The following is an 18303-nucleotide window of genomic DNA, read 5'->3' as shown; positions in this document are numbered from 1 at the left end:
GCATAAAAACAGACACACTGATCAATGGAATATAATAGAGAATCCAGAAATCAACCCACACACCTACAGCCATCTGATCTTTGACAAAGGCACCAAGCCTATACACTGTGGAAGAGACTGCATCTTTAGCAAATGGTGCTGGGAGAACTGGATATCAATATGTGGGAGAATGAAACTAGACCCATACCTTTCACCATACACTAAAGTCAACTCAAAATGGATTAAAGAATTAAATAAACATCCTGAAACAATAAAACTTCTTAAAGAAAACATAGGAGAAACACTTCAGGAAATAGGACTGGACACAGACTACATGAATATGACCCCTAAAGCATGGGCAACCAAAGGAAAAATAAACAAATGGGATTATATCAAACTAAAGAGCTTCTGCACAGCAAAAGAAACAACTTAGAGTTAAAAGACAACCAACAGAGTGGGAGAAAATATTTGCAAAATATACATCTGACAAAGGATTAATATCCAGAATATACAAGGAACTCAAACAACTTTACAAGAAAAAAACAAGCAACCCAATTAAAAAATGGGCAAATAACCAACAGACATATGAAAAAATGCTCAACATCACTCAGCATCCGGGAAATGCAAATCAAAACTACACTGAGATACCATCTCACCCCAGTTAGGATGGCTAAAATCCAAAAGACTCTGAACAATAAATGCTGGCAAGGTTGCAGAGAAAAAGGAACTCTCATACATTGTTGGTGGGACTGCAAAATGGTGCAGCCTCTTTTGAAAATGGTATAGAGGTTCCTCAAACAATTGCAGATAGATCTACCATATGACCCAGCTATCCCACTGCTGGGAATATATCCCAGATGAATGGAAATCATCAAGTTGAAGGTATACCTGTTCCCCAGTGTTCATCACAGCACTCTTTACAATAGCCAAGAGTTGGAACCAGCCCAAATGTCCATCATCGGATGAGTGGATACGGAAAACGTGGTACATCTACACAATGGAATACTACTCAGCTATAAAAGAGAATGAAATACTGCCATTTGCAACAACATGGATGGACCTTGAGAGAATTATATTAAGTGAAACAAGTCAGGGACAGAAAGAGAAATACCACATGTTCTCACTTATTGGTGGGAACTAAAAATAAATAAATTCACACACACACACAAAAAAACCGGGGGGAGAAGAAGACGTAACAACTACAGTTCCTTGCAAACAGAAAGGACATTGTTGGGTGGGAGGGGGGAGAGGGAGGAGAGAGGGAGGTTTCGGTAATGGGCCACAATAATCAACCACATTGTATATCGACAAAATAAAATTTTTTAAAAAATAAAAATAAAAAATAAACAGAAATAGATGATAACAGTAATTCAACTTCATAATTGATCCTTATTTTTAAAACATGTGTTGTTGGATATGATAATAAAAGTAATTTAATTGAAAATAATAGCCAACATTTTTAGATAAATAAAGTTGTGCCAGGCCTATATCATTTAATCGCCACAACAACCCAACAAGTAGATGCTATTCTTTTCCCATTTTACAGATAATCAGGGGGCCAGAAAGCATAAGAAATGCTCGCCAGAGCTTCCCACTGTTTGCGTGATGCACACTGTCTCCTGCGTGGTCGGCCCCGCCCCACCCCCCCATTCAGCTCATATGATCTCATTCTCTGTGCTTTTGCCTCACTGCTCTTCTTCCATCTCTCCTGCCACAGGGCCATTTCATGTGCCATTCTCTGCTCCTTGGATGCTCTTGTCCTTCCCCCAGAAGTCCCCTGACTTTGCCTTCTTAACTCCATCTCCTCCTCTAGATTATTCAGCTTTTCTGGTCTTACCTCCTTAGGGAGGCCTGCCCTGACTCCCCAGGTCCAGTACTCCTTCCTTCTACTCTAGGCTCCATCTTCCACGCTTTGTGGATCTTGTCAGAGGTGATGTGTGGATTCTTTGATAGATAATTGTCTCTCCCAATGCACTATGAGCTATGGAGTACGGGGACCATGTCTTTGTTTTATTTTTAGTTTTAGCCTTCTGTTGGGTTCCTGGCAGCTATGTGAGCCAGGTATACAGTAGTATTCATGTAGTTATTTGTTGAATGAATGGATGAGTCTCAAGGTATGTGTGCATTGCCTGCAGCAGACATCAGCATCTTTTCTGATAGCTGCTCTGATCCTGTGTGGTCAGTTGACGGTGGAGCTGTGTGTGTTGGCCAAGCTCTGCATGTGCTGTCTGGTCTCCAAGGTCAGGACGTGGAGTCTAATGGCCCTGTGGGGACAGGCACGCATGCTTTACCCCAGCTCAGCCAGCATTTCCCTTGACTCCCTGCCTTGTGTTGCATTTGACACCTGTCTCACCACTACATCCCACCACATGTGCAATGGGGAGCCTATTGTGTTGCTCTATCAGGTGAGACACCATAGTGAGTTAGTTCCCATAAGGCACTAGGACAGTCCCTGGCACCAGGGTTTTTTTTAAAGCTCCCAGGTGATTCTAATATGCAGCCAGGCCGAGAAGCCCCAGATTATGGGGACTTTGGCCAAGTGCACGAACCTCTTAGAGGAGCAAAGAGTGGTTAGGCAATGAGGTGGTGCTTATCCTACCTCTTTAGCTCAAGATTCTCAACCCTTCTTTTAAAATGAGGGGGAAATAAATGTAAGTGACTTGGACTTGGAGAGCACTTCTTAATGTTTGACTTTTGGACCCTGCTCAGACAGTGTTAGTGGCTCCCCCAGGACTCAGCCTCCAGCCAATTTTCAGCTGTGGCTGAGCTTTAAAAAGCACTGATGTCTGGGTCCTGCCCTCAGAGATCGGTCTGAGGAGCAGCCTGGGTGTGGACGTTTTAAAACTTCCCCAGGTGATTTTGGCAAGCAGCTGGGGCTGAGAACCCCTGGGCGACTGGGCCATGGCCTCAGGTGCAAGGCCAAAAACTTTGGGTGTGAGAGGGGAGTGAAACTGGCATCCGTTGATTCGTGCCCACCCCCAGCACCTTTGTCATCTGCTAGAACACATGAGGGTCGCCCCAAGTGCTGTTCTGGAGCAAGGGCCACAGTGTTCATTAGCTCAGTGATGCCCAAACTTGGCTGCATACAAGAATCACTTGGGAATTTTTAAGAATTCCAAAGCCTGGGCCACACCCCATACTAACTGAACCACAGTTGCTGGGAGTAGGACACAGGTGGCAGTAATTTTTGAAGCTCCCCAAGTGGTTCCAAAATGTGCCGACAAGTCTGAGAACCACTGCATTAGGTTCTCAGCTGGGTCCTTGATCCAGAGGAGAGAAAACACCACCATCCCTTACATTGTCGGGTTCATGCTGCTGCCCAAGGTGCTGTGTGAAGACCTCCTCTTCTATTTCTTTTTTTTTTTTTTTTTGTAGTGCTTTGGGTATTTTTTAACAGTCTTTATTTTTAGAGCAGTTTTAGGCTTATAGAAAAATCAATCTGAAAGTAAAGAGAGTTCCCATATACTCCCCTCTCTGCTCCCACCCGCCAATGTCCCCTACTACAAACAGCTTGCATTAGTGTGTACATTTGTTATAATTGATGAGCCAATATTGATATGTTATTATTAACTGAAGTCCATAGTTTACATTAGGATTATGTTGTACAGTTCTGTGGGTTTTAACAAATGTATAGACATCTCTGAGAATGAGCTAAAAGTATAATGCCCACCAAACTGAGAAGGTATCATGAGACCCAAGAACAAATGTGGAATTCCATTCAGTAACGCAAAGAATTTTACTAAAGGGTCACTTACATACAGGATGATCGATTGGGTGGCTAATGACCCAGAGTCGTACACAAGGTTTCTCTGTTCTGCCTCTTGGTTGAGCCCAAGTTTATATAGGCAGTTCACACAGAGCAGTGGAAAAAGCCAAGAGGCAGTTTCTAACTAAAAATAAGCTAATGTCACTAACTCCAAATGTCTTATGACAATAATTACTGTCTTTGGTGGTCCTGTGATGCAGGTAGCCAGACCAGCTGTTGCCATACTGGTACTTAATCATTAAGTTCCTTCTTTGCAGACAGCAGGCTGTTCCTACCTTTTGTTCTGACTACCTTCCCCTAGTTACTGTATAACTTTTGTGGGCAGGTTCACACAAAGGACACAGCAAGTAGTAAGGGCTCAAGATGGAGTCAGTTATGCTCGCAGCCTCACAAGACATGTGTCCATCAGTACTGTGTCATGCAGAAAAGTTTCATTGCCCTAACAATGCCTTGTGTTCCACCTGTTCATCCCACCCTTCCTCTCCCACAAGTCCCTGGCAACCACTGGTGTTTTTCCTGTCTCCTTAGTTTTGCCTTTTCCAGAACATCACTTAGTTGAAATCATATGGTATGTAGTTTTTCCAGATTGGCCTTTTTTTCACTCAGCAATAAGCATTGAAGGGTTTCCTGTGCCTTTTCATGGCTTGGTAGCACATTTCTTCTTAATTGCTGAACAATATTTCGTTATATGGATGTACCACAGTTTATCTGTTTACCTATTAAAGGCCATCTTGGCTGCTTCCAAATTTTAGCAATTATGAATAAAGCTGCTATAAGCGTTCATGTGAAGCTTTTTGTGTGGGCATAAGTTTTCAATTCATTGAAATACCTAGGAGCACAGCTGCTAGGTCATATGGTATGAGTATGTTTAGCTTTGTAAGAAACTGCCAGACTGTCTTCCAAAGTGGCTGTTCCATTCAAGCTTAAAATTTAAGCTTGTTTAAGCCTAGGGTTTTATTTATTGGTTTGGTTTTGCTTTTATTTTTGTTCCTTGTTTTTTATTCTGGTCTCTTTGTTATTTGCAACTGAACCTAATTCTAGCAGATATGAGTTGTTCTCTACCAGCAGTGAATGAAATTTTCCGTTGTTCCACATCTTTGCTGGCATTGGGTGTCTTCTGTTTAATTTTATTTCAGAGACTGGGCATATTCCAAAAATTTCAGGTTCAGAAATCTAAAATAAGAGAGAACCTGGTAGATCCTGCATTTAGGGACATTACTGGGAAGATCTTTGGTTGAGTCTAAGTCAGTCTCAACTTCTTGATTTTTAAGCTTGGGAGGGTGGTTTGCTGCTACCTTCCTGAATCAAACTGAGGGGCTGTGCATCCTTAAAAACAACCCAAGAATGCATACTTAGTAAGCAAAGTAAGAAAGCGATTGCCTGGAGTTGAGACATAATAAATAGCTGGGCCTCTAGCAGCCATCCTGGACTGTGAGGTGACCTTGAGAATGAAAGGCACATGCCGAGAATGGCAGAGCAGAAGGATAGGTGCCCGAGATCCTACAGGTGCAGTCAGGTCTCTGCACCAGCTGTGGTCTGCCCACCTCTGGACTTCTTTTTCATAAGAGAGAAATAAAATTGAAGCTTATTTAAGCCCAGGGTTTTGTTTGTTTTGTTTTGGTTTTGGTTTTATTTCTTGCTTTTTTATTTTGGTCTTTTTGCTATTTGCAGCTGAACTTAATTCTAGCAAGATATGAGTGGTTCTGTGGTTTGGCACAATGCAACTCTCCTGCACACCAGGAGCCTCAAATGCTCGATGGTGTTAGGTGACACTAAGCAATGGTGTGAGTTACAGAGGGCAGGAGGGAGGAGAGGTGGCCTGGGGATGGCATCACCTACCCTGTACACACACTTCCGTGAATAAACAGGTCAGGGGCCTATAGAGATGGTGTGTGTGTTGGGGGACTGGGGAGCCGTGCATGGTGGGTTACAGCAAGGCAGGGAGGTTGTTGGCACCAAAGAATGGGCCTCAGGCTCAGGGTGAGTGGGAAGAACAGTGAAAATGAAGGCACACACAGAGCTGGTTGCAGGACAAAGAAGAAACAAAAAGAAGGTTCCAAAAGAATGTGGGTGCAGGTCTGGAAGAGAGCCAGTGGGAGAAAGAAGCCAAGAACAGCAAGTGAGTTGGAATTTATCAAGGTCCCCCTGGGCATGCAGTTCTCTGCGGGAAGAGGTGGTGTCAGTATCAGGCAGAATGTCTGGCTGTATCCTCTGCTTACACTATAATTGAGTGACAAAATGTGCATGTTTTTAAAATACTGACTTGATGTAAGATTTTGTTTTTCCACTGAGTGCATGGATCCCATTGGTTATGATACTCCGTCTTCACAAGACCTTTACTTCCCCTGCCCTTCATCCTTGCCCCGGATCTGCTCTTCCCTCGCCCCCACTCCAGGGCCTTGCACCCGCTCCAGCACCCCTGGGCTCCTTGTTCATCCTAAAACAAGGAAATGCACCCAGCCTCAGGTCTCTGTGAGGCTCTTCCTCTGTCTGCAGCATCGCCCCTCTGTCACTTGAGGGTCTGCTGCAATGTCACCTGCGGTTCATGCCACCAGCCATCATTTCATATTCATTTTTTGTATGCTCGTGTGTGTTTTCCCCACCAAACCATCAGCTCCATGAAAGCAGGACTCTGGTCTGTTTTGCTCACTGTTGGGTCCCCAGCATTTAGAACAGTGCCTGGTATTCGAGTCATATTTCCTGAACGAATACACATTTTAAATGGCTAAAGCTAATTGACCAAAGCTAGCGATATTAAAACAAGTTTAAATTTAAGTACAAAAGTGCTGAAATAATTGGAGTAGGGAGGAAAGGAAGTGATAAGACTTTATGCTTCCCATAAATGTTGTAAGCCCCACACTCCAGTTTGATGGGTAGCTGGCTTTCCTTTAGGAACCAGTACCGCCCCTCCCCCCATTAAGGCTGATGGGGACCTCCCCTCCTCCCCTGGCACTGTGGGATCTCAGAGACAAGTGCCAGAGAATCAAGACCCAGGCAGATGATGCTGCTCAGCACTCCCAGAATGCCCATTCTTCAGCCCCTGCACCCTGCACTCACACCCCTATGGCCCCTGATGAGAACAAGGGGAGTGGTGCAGGCCTTGGAAGGGGAGCAGGAGCCAAGCCTTGGAGCTGCTAGGGCTGGCACATTGAGCTGCCAAGGAGGTTCTTGGGATGGTGTGGTTTTCCCATTCCGTGCAAACGGTGCTGGAAGAACCATGGTGAAGTAACAGCTTCTTCCACAGCACAGATGGAAAAGTCACTTTTATTTTAGGCCTGACGTTTTTTTTCCCCTGCCTCCCTCCCCCCACCCCCACATATCGGTTCGATCCCAGGAGAGCTACCTAAAGGGATGCAGCCTCTAGACAGAACCCAGATGCTCGGGACTGATAGCACTGACATTTTCAAAGGCACAGTGCCCTGGTGCTCCCCTGGGAATCACCCAAAATAATTGTGCTTTGTGCGTGGAGGCAATGAGTTAGGGCAATGGAGACTGGCAGCCTCACGTCTGAGTTTTCTCCTGTGTCAGCTCTCCAGAAATCCCTCACTCTGGACAAACAGCACTCGGGAAAGCTGAGCACATGGCCTGCTTATAGGCAGCATTAATTATGGGCTCTGGGGTGATATTTTCCTGTCATCACATGACCAACTTCCAGGGCTGTTAATGGGGACTGACTGATCCGGAGGCCCCCAGACCCACCTCCTCTGAAGCTGCTCTCGACACCTAAGTTTTGGTCAAGCTGGGGCAGGAGAAGGGAGAAAGAGGCAACTCCAGGCTCCAGGCTGGCGGGGTCAGTGCTGCTGCCCACCAAGGGGTTTTACAGTAGAAGATGCACCTGTGTGGGCAAGGTGGAGGGTGAGAAGCATGGCCAGATACAGACCTCTTTGGGGTCTGAGACCATTGATTCTCTTCTCCTCACTGGAAAGTTCATTCTCCTGCCCACACGTGCATGCACATATGTGCACAGTCCCCCAAAAGGCCCTGGTAAACAGCTCTCCCATGCAAGTGGAATCTCATTGTGTTTTGCAGACTTCATTCTTCCCAGCTCATTTGTGAAGCGGGCCTGGGGTATTATTACCACTCTCTTACTTGTTAGGTTGCCTGAGAGGAAAAAAAATAAACAAGAAAGTTTTTCCTCCTCCAAGAGTCTAATTACTTGTTTGGTCAGTCCCAACCCATATACATTTCCAGAGAGAGACACTTGATGCCTGCCAAAGAAATGTCCTTGGACAGGTTGCAGAGACCCTCTGCCCACTATTCCACACCTACTGGCGCTGCAGCTGTGCAAGACTATTGCCCAGACTTCTCCTCAGTGACTTTAAGAGACTGTTTCTTGTGGTGGTCCTTGTGGTCCTCACCCCACTCCAGCCTTCCCTTCTTTGTGCCTGTTCTTGCCTCTGGTCTCTGGACATGCCATGTTATTTCATGCCTCCCTGCCCTTGTCATTTATGTCCCTCTGCTGGGGCTGCACTTCCCCTCATGTCACCTGTGATGTGTTCCTTGCCTTGCCCCACTTACCCACCCCAATTAATTTCCCCTCCTCTGAGCAGCAGTCTCTGTACCTTTCATCTGCTTTGGATTTTACAAACACACTCACTTGTATTTATTTTTCTGCCTGGTTCTTCTCCCTCCTAGACTGTGAACCTTTCTGAGGCCAGGGTCTCCACTAGGTCACCACTAGGTCACCTTTTTATCTTTCACACCTGGCTAGTTCCCGCACATGGTGGGGTGCACTGAAGCAGGCCCTTAGTCTGGAGCACTCACCTCAGAATGGTGGAGGTTCTAGCATGCGCTACTAATGCGTCCCCAGTGCAGCTTCCAGCTTCTTGACTCTGATGCCTTCCTTGCCTGTTGTCAAATTCAACATTTGCATTCCTGACACTGCCAACTCATCTTATCACTTGTTTCCAATTTCCCTCTGTCTTAGTCTGTTTGAGCTGCTGTTACGAAGTACTTTAGACTGGATAATTCATAAATGATAGAAATTTATTGCTCACAGTTCTAGCGACTGGGAAGTCTCAGGTCAAGTCTCCAGCAGATTCAGTGTCTGGTGAGGGCTTGCTCCCTGCTTCAAAGATGGCACCTTTACTGTGTCCTCACATGGGGGAAGGTCAAAAGGGGCCAACAAGCTCCCTCAGGCCTCTTTTATCAGGGTGCTAATCCCATTCAAAAGGGCTCCACCCTAATCACCTCCCAAAGATCCCACCTCTTGATACTATCACATTGGGGATTAAGTTTCAGCATATGAATTCGGGTGGAATACAGACATTCTGACTATAGCACCCTCTTAACTGTGTACTACTCGATCAGGTTTGTTTCGAATTCTCTCCATTCATTCACTCACTCATCTGTTCGGCTTCCTCCATGTGCCTGCCACTGCTCTGGGCACTGGCATTGCGGAGATGAGCAACACAGAGGTGGCCTCTGCCCTGCTAGAATTTACATTCTGATGGGGAGGGACAGACAAGAAGCAAGTAAGTCAATAAATAAGATACTGTTGAGGAATGATAACAGGGTGGAGACACAGACTCCACCTCTTGATGAGGGTGTGTGGAGGTCACAGCACAGAAGAACAGGTGGGATGGAGAGCTTGGTGCAGTCACCTTTGGAAAATACTCTCGGTCACATTGTTTTGTATTTTTCTACTCTTCTGGTTGTGAAAATGTCCTTAAATAGTGTGACAGAAGAAAAGGCCCTGAGCACATACTGTTTTTCCTCTTTGTTGATGTGGTCAGATTATCACTCATGTTTTGTTAAATTGGTCAAGAGAGACTGGTACCCATAGCTCCCACTTACTGAGAAGACATGTCCCAGGCTACAAAAGGGAGCAAGGCATGCTCCCGGCAGGGACAATGGGTGAGGAGCACCCAGACGTTGCAGTAGGGGTGAGGGAGAGTAAGCAGTAGGCACAGAACTGCCCTCAGCCGTTCGTAGCACAAAGCCTGCAGGGGCTGAGATAGATATCTTCTGAGTCTTGCAATTTGGGGGCCTTTGGTTCATTATCTTCATGTTGCTTAGCTATGGGCAGCTGAGCACCCATAGTGCTTGCTGCTGATGTAGACCGTTGGGTGCAGTCATCCTTGGGCCCATGCATGTCAATTCAGCCATACCACGAAGACCAAATAAGAGACCATCCTCAGGTTCCAGAGCTCCAGCAAGTACCTGAAAACCACTGGTTGCTTCATATCTCCATATAACACCTGTGGTGCCAGATAGTGCAGAGTGCTGTTGCCTCGGGCTGGAGGTTATAATGGCCAGCCCCTCTCATGGGAGTAGCACATCCAGTCCTTCTCTCCTCTCTCTAACTCTCTGCCCTCCTTTGGCCTGACAGATGAAGACATGCGCTTGTGGTGCCCCTCACTGAGAGAGGTCATGAAGGTGTTCCACAGCCTGGGAGCCCACAGCCCTGCTCTGTACCCCCTAGGGTCCTTCCAGCACGGTGGCGGGTGAGTACTTTCCCTTCCTTGCTGCCTTTTCTCGTTTGTTCCACAGTTACTGGACTCGGGCGCTAGCAAACATGGTGGGAAGTTACAGAACAACCATGCACACCTACCTGTGAATATAAGGACCCTGCTATGAATGGCATGTGAATTTCCATGTTTCTGACCCTGGGGACAGGAGGAAGCAGGGATGGATGAGCTTTGCCGCTTGGTCCATGTATTAGTCCACTTCAGTTGCTTATAAGAAAATACGTGGAACTGGGTCTTGTGTAAAGAAAACAAAATTTATTGCTTACAGTTCCTGAGGCTGGGAAGTCTGAAGTCCAGGGAACACAGCTGCTGAAGGCCTTGGTGGTGGCTTCAGTGGCAACAGGGTATCACATTGCAAAATGGTGGAGCAGAGAGAGGAGAGAAAGACTAATCTCCTCATTCACTCTCCTTTTAAAGCCCTCCAAACCACAGCCATGACCACCATTATTAATCCATTCACTAAGGCATGATCCTACAATCTAATCACCTACTTAAGGTCCCACCTTTCAATTACCATAATAGGATTTCCCACCCTCAACAGTTATAATGGGGATTGAGCTTCTAATATATGAAATTTGAGGGACACAATCAATCAATCCATAACAGTCCACCATCTGTTTCTGCCACTTACTGACTCAAGCCTTTGCTGCCCCCTCGTTCCTGGTGAAAACCAGACTTTTCAGCCTAATTAGTCTTTCCAGATGTGCTCCAGTCTCTCCGGTCTGTCTTCAAGCCTCTTGTTTGGCTCATTCCCTAATATCAGCTCACGAGCACCAAGCACAGTGTCACATGTAATTTCCACAGTACTCAGTTTTGTTTTGTGAGTGCCCCCTTTGTGCCCTGGGCTGGGATTGCTGGTGGTGGTGATGGACAATGATGCTAATTTGCATATGCACTGTCCCTTCCCTCTAGGGACAGAGCCATACAATACATATGTAACTATTGACAGGTAGATGGTGACTAGATCTAGGTTGTGAAAGTATTAAATATCATAGTCTTGCTTTACAAAGTATACAAAGTATAGCACATCTAAACTATTGAGAATTCTTTGAGAAATTGGTTTGAGATATAACAGATTGTTGAGAAACCTGGATGGGCTGTTACACAGGATCACCACCACTCATCTCCCCACCTCCCAACAACCCACCAACAATCCCTCCGCCCTAGGAGGTGCTGGGACCCTTTCCTTTGCTGTGACAGTGAGTGTTCCTCTGCAGGGAAAGCCAGAGCTTTCTTAAGAACCTGTTCCACGACTATGTTTAGTAATTGTCTGCCAAACCAAACCACACTTGGCTCTGCTATAAATACCCCATGCATGTGCCAGCGTGCCGCGCTCCTGCCCCTTTCCCTCTTCGGGCTCGGAGCTCCATATCTGGTGTAATAAGCCACTTGCCTCTTCCTAACACGGAGCTTCAATCACACCACCATCTCGGATGAATAAGAGAAAGAATTACACTTAGAAAAACAAATACATGTTGGAGGGAGGGCCTGGGGGGCCCATGGGGTTCAGAAGAGCTGCTTCTTACCACTCTGATGAGCACCCAGTGTCTAGCCAGGAAGTGGGGGGTGGCCAGAGACTTATAACCACACCAGGTTACGCTCCACTCTGCAAAGAGCCACTTTCCACCTCTCCTTCCAGAATTTGACTTCTTCCTGCCCTTCATGCTGCAGGACAAATCTACGGTTTACAGAGGCAGCAGGGGGCAGGTGGGCATGAGAACTGTGGCTCATTAAATGTGTCAGCTCAAGTCCTTCAAAATACAAACCCAGCATGCAGACTGCCAGCCTTACCAGGCCTAGTTAAGCCTGTGTGGGAGGAAGGCAGAGCCCTGTTGTCCTAGGGCTGGGCCCCAGAGTTGGCCAAGCCACATGGCACATACCCAGACATGCTGATCTGCCACCCTGCCTCCTTCCCTTGACCCCAGACCTTGGCCTGGCTGTTGACACTGTTTCTCAAAGGAAGATACAGAACTGTCCCAGAGGACCCAGCTGATGGCCATGGGTAGTTTCTCTGCTTGCAGCTCTGTAAAAGTAGCTGGTGACCACCTGCCAGGCCACTTGGGGCCGGGCAGGTTTTCCTGGTTGGAGATCCCTCCCATGTCTTCCCTGGGGTAGGTGGTGCATGGCAAAGATGTTCTGATAGGTTTCCTAGGTTGCTGGCTGGCTGCTGCTGCACTTGGGAAAACTCTGGTCATGATGGGGTTGGAGGATGACTCCTCCAGAGTATTCTGGAAACACCATGAAGATTCCAACATTTCCTCCACCAAGGGCATGACATCCTTTATGAACATGTGAGCTATGAGAGAAACTTCAGGGCAGGCCACCTTCTCCCCTTGGTCCTCCTGGTTCTTGTTTCTGACCAAACTCAGGCTTGTCTTGTGCCAGGTGGTTCCACACTGGGCATTTCTCTTTTCTGTTGACTTCCAGGGATGTCCCCATCTAGGGCCCTCCTGGCAGAAGAGATGCCTCTTGGGCTTCTGCAGGGGCACCCACAAAGCCTCATAATGGCCCAGGCTGGAAACGAGGAGCTGAGAGGTTTCTGCACACAGCCCTACGACTTTCTCATAGCAACTAGAGAAAGTCACATCTTTTACCATTTGTTCCTTGTGCCCACACCACTGCACAGAGTGGGCTTTGGCAGGTGCCCCCAGTCTCACTTAGGAACATGAGGAAGGTCCTTAGGTAGCTGTGGCTGATTCTCCAAGGCTGCTTTCTGATTACAGAGCCCCACTGAAGAGCCTGCTCAGATATGCAGGCCTGGCCATTTAAGTCCATGCTATCACCTGGTTCTCAGAAAGGGCAGCCTCGTGCAGAGGCCAAATGGGTAAATACATGACAATTAATACATTGAAAGGGCATCTCCTCACCCCGTCAAACAAGAGGACAGCTGGTACCTGGCCATCTTGGGACAGTGTAATTCGATCCAGGTACGATTTGCTTCTCTCTCCCATCCATTAGCTCAGCAGCTTCATTGCATTGACCTGTGCTGCTGTATGGAGCCGAGGGGACAGGGTAGGTGTAGTGTAGCGGTACAGGTCTACAGGAGAGCACTCTGCAGGGGGCCCCCTGGCTGAGGGGTGCCTTCCCACAGCTCTTGGTTATGGTGGCTGCAGTGCTCAGACACTCTACCTCAGTGTCAGAGTGCTGCACAGATAAACACTTTCTGAATCTTTCAACCCTTGGGGAGAACAACTACAGAAACCTAGATACACGTCAGTGACTTGCCCTGTCAGATTGCTTCGTGAGTATAGAACAGAGTCTTTGGGACCCAAACTGCAACTCCTGTATGCTGGCCACAAATCGAGCGCCCTAACCCACGCAGCTGCTTTGCTCAGGGAGTCCAACAATGGGACTCTCTGCCTGCCTTTAACCTGCTGAGTCCAGGATGGGAGCGGGGGCAGGGAGGTTGACAGGCCTACATTCCCTGTGCTCTGTGGCCTCTTGCTGGGGGCCATGGTGGAGTTCCGGAGATCAGCTGATGCTGTGTCTCAGAATAGTGGTCACAGACAACAGTTCGGTCAGGTGATTCTCAGAAAGGCAAGGAATACGGGACCCCCAATACATTGGCTGTTAGCCTGCTGTTCCCAAGGAGAAGCAGCCAAGGAGACTCCGGAGCTCACACCGGGAGGACATCACCCTCTCCACTTGGAAAGGAGAAGAGGGCTCTCATCACAGCCACCTGTCCCCTCCCCAGCTTGGACAAGCCATGTCACCAGCTCACATTTTCTCCACCCCTCCTTCCTTTGGCAGCACCAAACTGTCTCGAAGCCCATTTCTCTTTGGCAGACTTGCAAAGTTGACTCTGTGGCTGCCCCATCCTTTGGGAACTCTGAAAGCATGCCCACCCATGCTTGTGTCCCCATGCACGCTCACGGGCAGGCACAACCAGTACCCCCTCACGTACTGGTGCAGCCCCAGCATGTGCCCAGATGTGCAAATGCCAGCCTCACGCATTCTTTTTTTTTTTTAAAGATGACCAGTAAGGGGATCTTAACCCCTGACTTGGTGTTGTCAGTACCACGCTCCCCCAAGTGAGCTAACTGTCCATCCCTATATAGGGATCCAAACCCATGGCCTTGGTGTTATCAGCACCACACTCTCCCAAATGAGCCACGGGCTGGCCCTCAGCCTCACCCATTCTGTGATCCTAATAAATGCTAAAATCTGGAAGAAGGGCTGAGCCCAGACCCAGCCTCCCCACCACCACCACCACCACCTTTGGTTTGTTGATGCCAACTTCCTGGCTGCCTAGGAGAAGGATCAACCCTCCTTTCCCTCTGAGAAGCAACACCAGGGGCAGGAAGTGAGGAAGAGCAGAGGCTTTTCAATGGCACAGCAGTAGCGGTGCTCTTCCCGCGCCCATGGCCAGGGCGCTGCACGGAGCCACTGTCAGCAGAGTTGTTGTCATTGGTGTCTTCACGTAGGGGGAGCCTACTGCTCTCAGGAACTCCAGGTTGGTTCCTAAGAGTGGAGAAGTGGATGAGACAGTAAAGGGAGCCTTGTCATAAACTCATGTAACTTATTTGAAATCCACAGTGCACATTTGGCGAGAGAATAATTCAAGAGGGCAATCCTGCTCAGTCTCTTGTCCAGAGAACCGGGTGCCTGGGAAGCTTGTGGAGGGGTGTCCACCAAGGCCTCCCTCATTGTGAGCATCTCGCCACCCAGCATGTGACTCTGGCCTTTAAAGAGGGGGCTTTTTTACAGAGCTCTGGCATGACCTCATCTGGCATTTAGCCAGGTCCGTTTCATCACTAGCAGGGAGCTGGCTGTGCTGGGCTCGTCCCTAGATGGCACATTAGCTCCAGCACGATGCTGTTGGAGGCATTTTCAAGGACTGCTCTTATTCTGGTGTTTAGCTTACTTGCTGACTTTAGAAACTAACCCCCATGTAAGCCACCACATGGCATACTCTTCAGTGCATAGGAAGAGACAATGTCGTCAAATGGACAGAGAGAGCTCTCTTGAGAAAGACCCTCTGTGTCCCAGAAAACTGAAGCTGGAGACCTCACTGAGTGGCCGTGCATGGGAGACCCAGCCCCCAAGCAGCTCCCACTGGTCCTCACCTCCTGGTGCCCACACCCCTGTGCAGCACCCTCTGACACCAAGCCAGGCTGGCCAGGGTGCTGGTAGAAATCAGAAGACGTGATGGGATGTCACTTCTGAGATTAGGTTATGAGAGGCTGTGGCTCTTTCTCAAGTGTTCTCTCTCTCTGGGCTTGCCGTCTTTGGGGAAGCCAGCTGCCATGTCGAGGAACCCTACAGAGAGGCCCACATAGCAAGAACTGGGGCCTAAGGTGACGGCAGCCCTGCCCAACCTCCCAAGAGGCCCTGAGCCAGAACCTCCCAGCTAAGCCACCCTTGGATTATTGGCCCTCAGAAACTGTGTGGAATAAGTGTTATTTTTAAGACAGGGTGACTTGTCATCCTCCAGTAAACGACTAGCCTGCAGGGCAGCAGTGTCCTCCCTCAGTGGGTCACTCACGAATTCTCTGTTCCTGAGCATGTGCAGGCCTCCCTCTCTACCTCAGTTGTCCCCTTATGCCCACCTCCTCTTATTTCCTTGCATTCTGTATTGTTCTGTTGTTATTGTCTTACTTTAGAGTGCTTACATGTGAGGCTGACCTGAGCTGGGATAAGCAGCAGGACACTCCCCAGGAGGTTGCCCTGGACATTAGCCTGAACTACATCTATAAGGTGAGTCAAGCACCCACCTCACCCCAGGGCGCAATCCGACCTATTCAGCACATAATGCAGTGAGCTCAGCACTGTCACAGCTGCTAGGACAGATGCTGCAGAAAGTGCACACTTCAATGCCTGTGCTACCACCCAAGGACCCCATAGGGACCTCGAATCCAGGCCTTACTGCTTGTTTTCTCAGCCCTACCCAGCACGGCTAAAGCGGCCCCCAGTGCCACCCCTGCTGCCTGACCATCTCCTAGGGAGCGTGTCCTCCAGTCCTCTCTCCCCACTGCCCTGCCCCAGCACTTTCTTTTCTCTCCAGTTCCTGATGCTGTGCACCCTGGCCCAGCCATGGGCCTACACTGACAGGGATCTCTTGGGCCTGATCGAGCTGCTGTGCCACACAGGCCTGGACGTGGGGCTCCGCCTGCTGCCCAAGACTGATCTCCAGCAGCTACTGCTCCTGCTCCTCGAGAACATCCAGGAGTGGCCGGGGAAGGTACCCTGCCCCTGAGCCTGATCCCCACACAGCTTTGTCACTACAGCACCCTGGGTGGTGTGGCACTGCTTGGAGGTCAGCGAGATGTCCTTGCCTCCATTACCTTCTCCTTCCTCCCCTGAGCGGCGGGGCAAGGTCAGAGTGGAAGGCAGCTTCCTCCAGCAGCCCACCTGGATGCCCCCTCTCCCCACAGCTCCAGCAGCTGTGCTGTGGCCTGAGCTGGGTGTCCAACCACCACCACAACCTGCTGGCCCTCGTGCAGTTCTTCCTGGACGTGACCTCCCGGAGCAGGTGGGTGCTTCTCCCATTCTGCCTTCTCCCTCTAACACTCATCTGCACTGGGTCCTGTAGGGATCCAGAATCCTCCCCATCAGCCCCAATAAACCTCCTACCCAATTTCTAAACCCTGGGAAGAACTAAAAATACAACTCACTAATGAGTTTTTTACAAATGAGGAAAAAAAAACACCCTAATTTTCTTAAGATGGTCTTATTAGCAAAACAATTGCCTTGTGCAATTAGCTTTTATCTCTGCCAGAAATTATCTTACTCTTTCTTGTTTTCTTGTTTATGGCCATCTCTCTCCTCAGTCACCTCCACCAGAGCAGGTACTTTTTCCGGGTCATGCAATATTGCCCCACATCTACGATGGTGCCTGGCACGCTGTTGGCACTTTGTAAATTCTTTTTGAATGAATGAACGAATAAGGTGAACAATCAAAGTCAGCCCAGGAGAAGATAAGACCTTTGGCTGGCCCTGGCCTTGTCTCTCCTCATCTTTCCACCTTCCTTCTCCCACCGTGGGCCACAGCCTGGGCATTTCCCTGTGCTTCCCTGAGCAGACCACTCCCCAGCTACTCTCCTCCTTGGGCCTGTCCATTCACAGCTCCCACCACCTAGAGTGATACCCCTTCTTACCCCAGGCTTCAGCAGACACCACAGTTATCCTCCACTGGGGCCTGCTCCCCTGCAACTCCCTCCCAACGTTGGCTACTGGGAGCAGGCTTTGGGTTTAGTTCCGCCTCACACCCCCAGGGCTCAGCCAGGCAAATGTTCTGCTCATTGACTGAATGAGTAAGTCAGACACAGTCATCCTAGGCTCAACTTCAGTCTCAAGGTGGGGAGCTCAGACTCTTTCCTGTGAATCTGGTTGAAGAGAGGCGATCTCTTCACAGTCCTGAAATGGAAGGTTTTGCTCTATATTTGAAAGAATCGGGCTCTGGAAGCTCTGCTGGAAGCCTGTAGGTTCCTCAGTAGGTGCCGTTTCCATTCAGCCCAGATACCTGGGACTTCTTTCCCTTCCATCTGGAGAGACTGACCGCTGCTTCCCAGTTCCTTGCTATCCCCAAACAGCTCATACACTCTGTTGCCCAAGCTGGAAGTTGCAGTCCTATAGATTCTCTCCTTCCCACTTCATTATCCCTTTCATCCCTAGATCCTGTCTATTCTGCCTTCTGCATCCTAAATTCTTATTTATGGTTGCCTCTCCATGTCAACTGCATGATAAATGGTAAAACTGACCTTGTCTGGGCCACTTTAAATCAGTCACCTAAATCAGTCTCCTCCTTCCCACCCCCACCTGTTTGCATTCTGCATCTCACCTGGAGAGTAGCAGAGCCATTCCATCTCTTTCTCCTCCCCTGAGATCTGTCCTCTGTGGATACCTGGGATACCTGTAACTATCATGTCTCTGCCTTGCCTTGCTCCCCACTGCCTGCATGGCCAAGTCCCAACACCTCAGACTGGTGTCCCAGGTCCCATGTCATCTAGCCCAATTTCCCATTTGCTCCAACTCAGCCATGTTAGTTGTGTTTGGTTTTTTTTGGGGGGGGGGGAGTTGTGTGTGTGTGTGCATGTTTGAGATAAACCTCATTCTTTTTCTTAGCTGCTTTGTATTCCCTGGTATGTG

The 18303-nt window shown here is 48.6% G+C and overlaps 1 protein-coding gene across 2 annotated transcripts in view; it reads left to right on the top strand.

The window, feature by feature from the left end:
- Positions 1 to 18303, top strand: part of FAM178B (family with sequence similarity 178 member B) — a 98003-nt gene that overhangs the window by 41746 nt on the left and 37954 nt on the right. For both annotated transcript variants that reach the window (XM_063078949.1, XM_063078948.1), the window contains 4 exons: positions 10077 to 10191; positions 15819 to 15912; positions 16220 to 16396; positions 16590 to 16687. In XM_063078949.1, coding sequence (XP_062935019.1) covers positions 10077 to 10191; positions 15819 to 15912; positions 16220 to 16396; positions 16590 to 16687 — 484 coding nt within the window. The remainder of the gene's footprint in view (positions 1 to 10076; positions 10192 to 15818; positions 15913 to 16219; positions 16397 to 16589; positions 16688 to 18303) is intronic.

Source organism: Cynocephalus volans, chromosome 14 (genome assembly GCF_027409185.1).
Source record: "Cynocephalus volans isolate mCynVol1 chromosome 14, mCynVol1.pri, whole genome shotgun sequence".
NCBI classification, from domain to species: Eukaryota; Metazoa; Chordata; class Mammalia; order Dermoptera; family Cynocephalidae; genus Cynocephalus; species Cynocephalus volans.
Note: the sequence above shows the minus strand (reverse complement) of the source record. Positions and strands in the feature narration are given on the sequence as shown.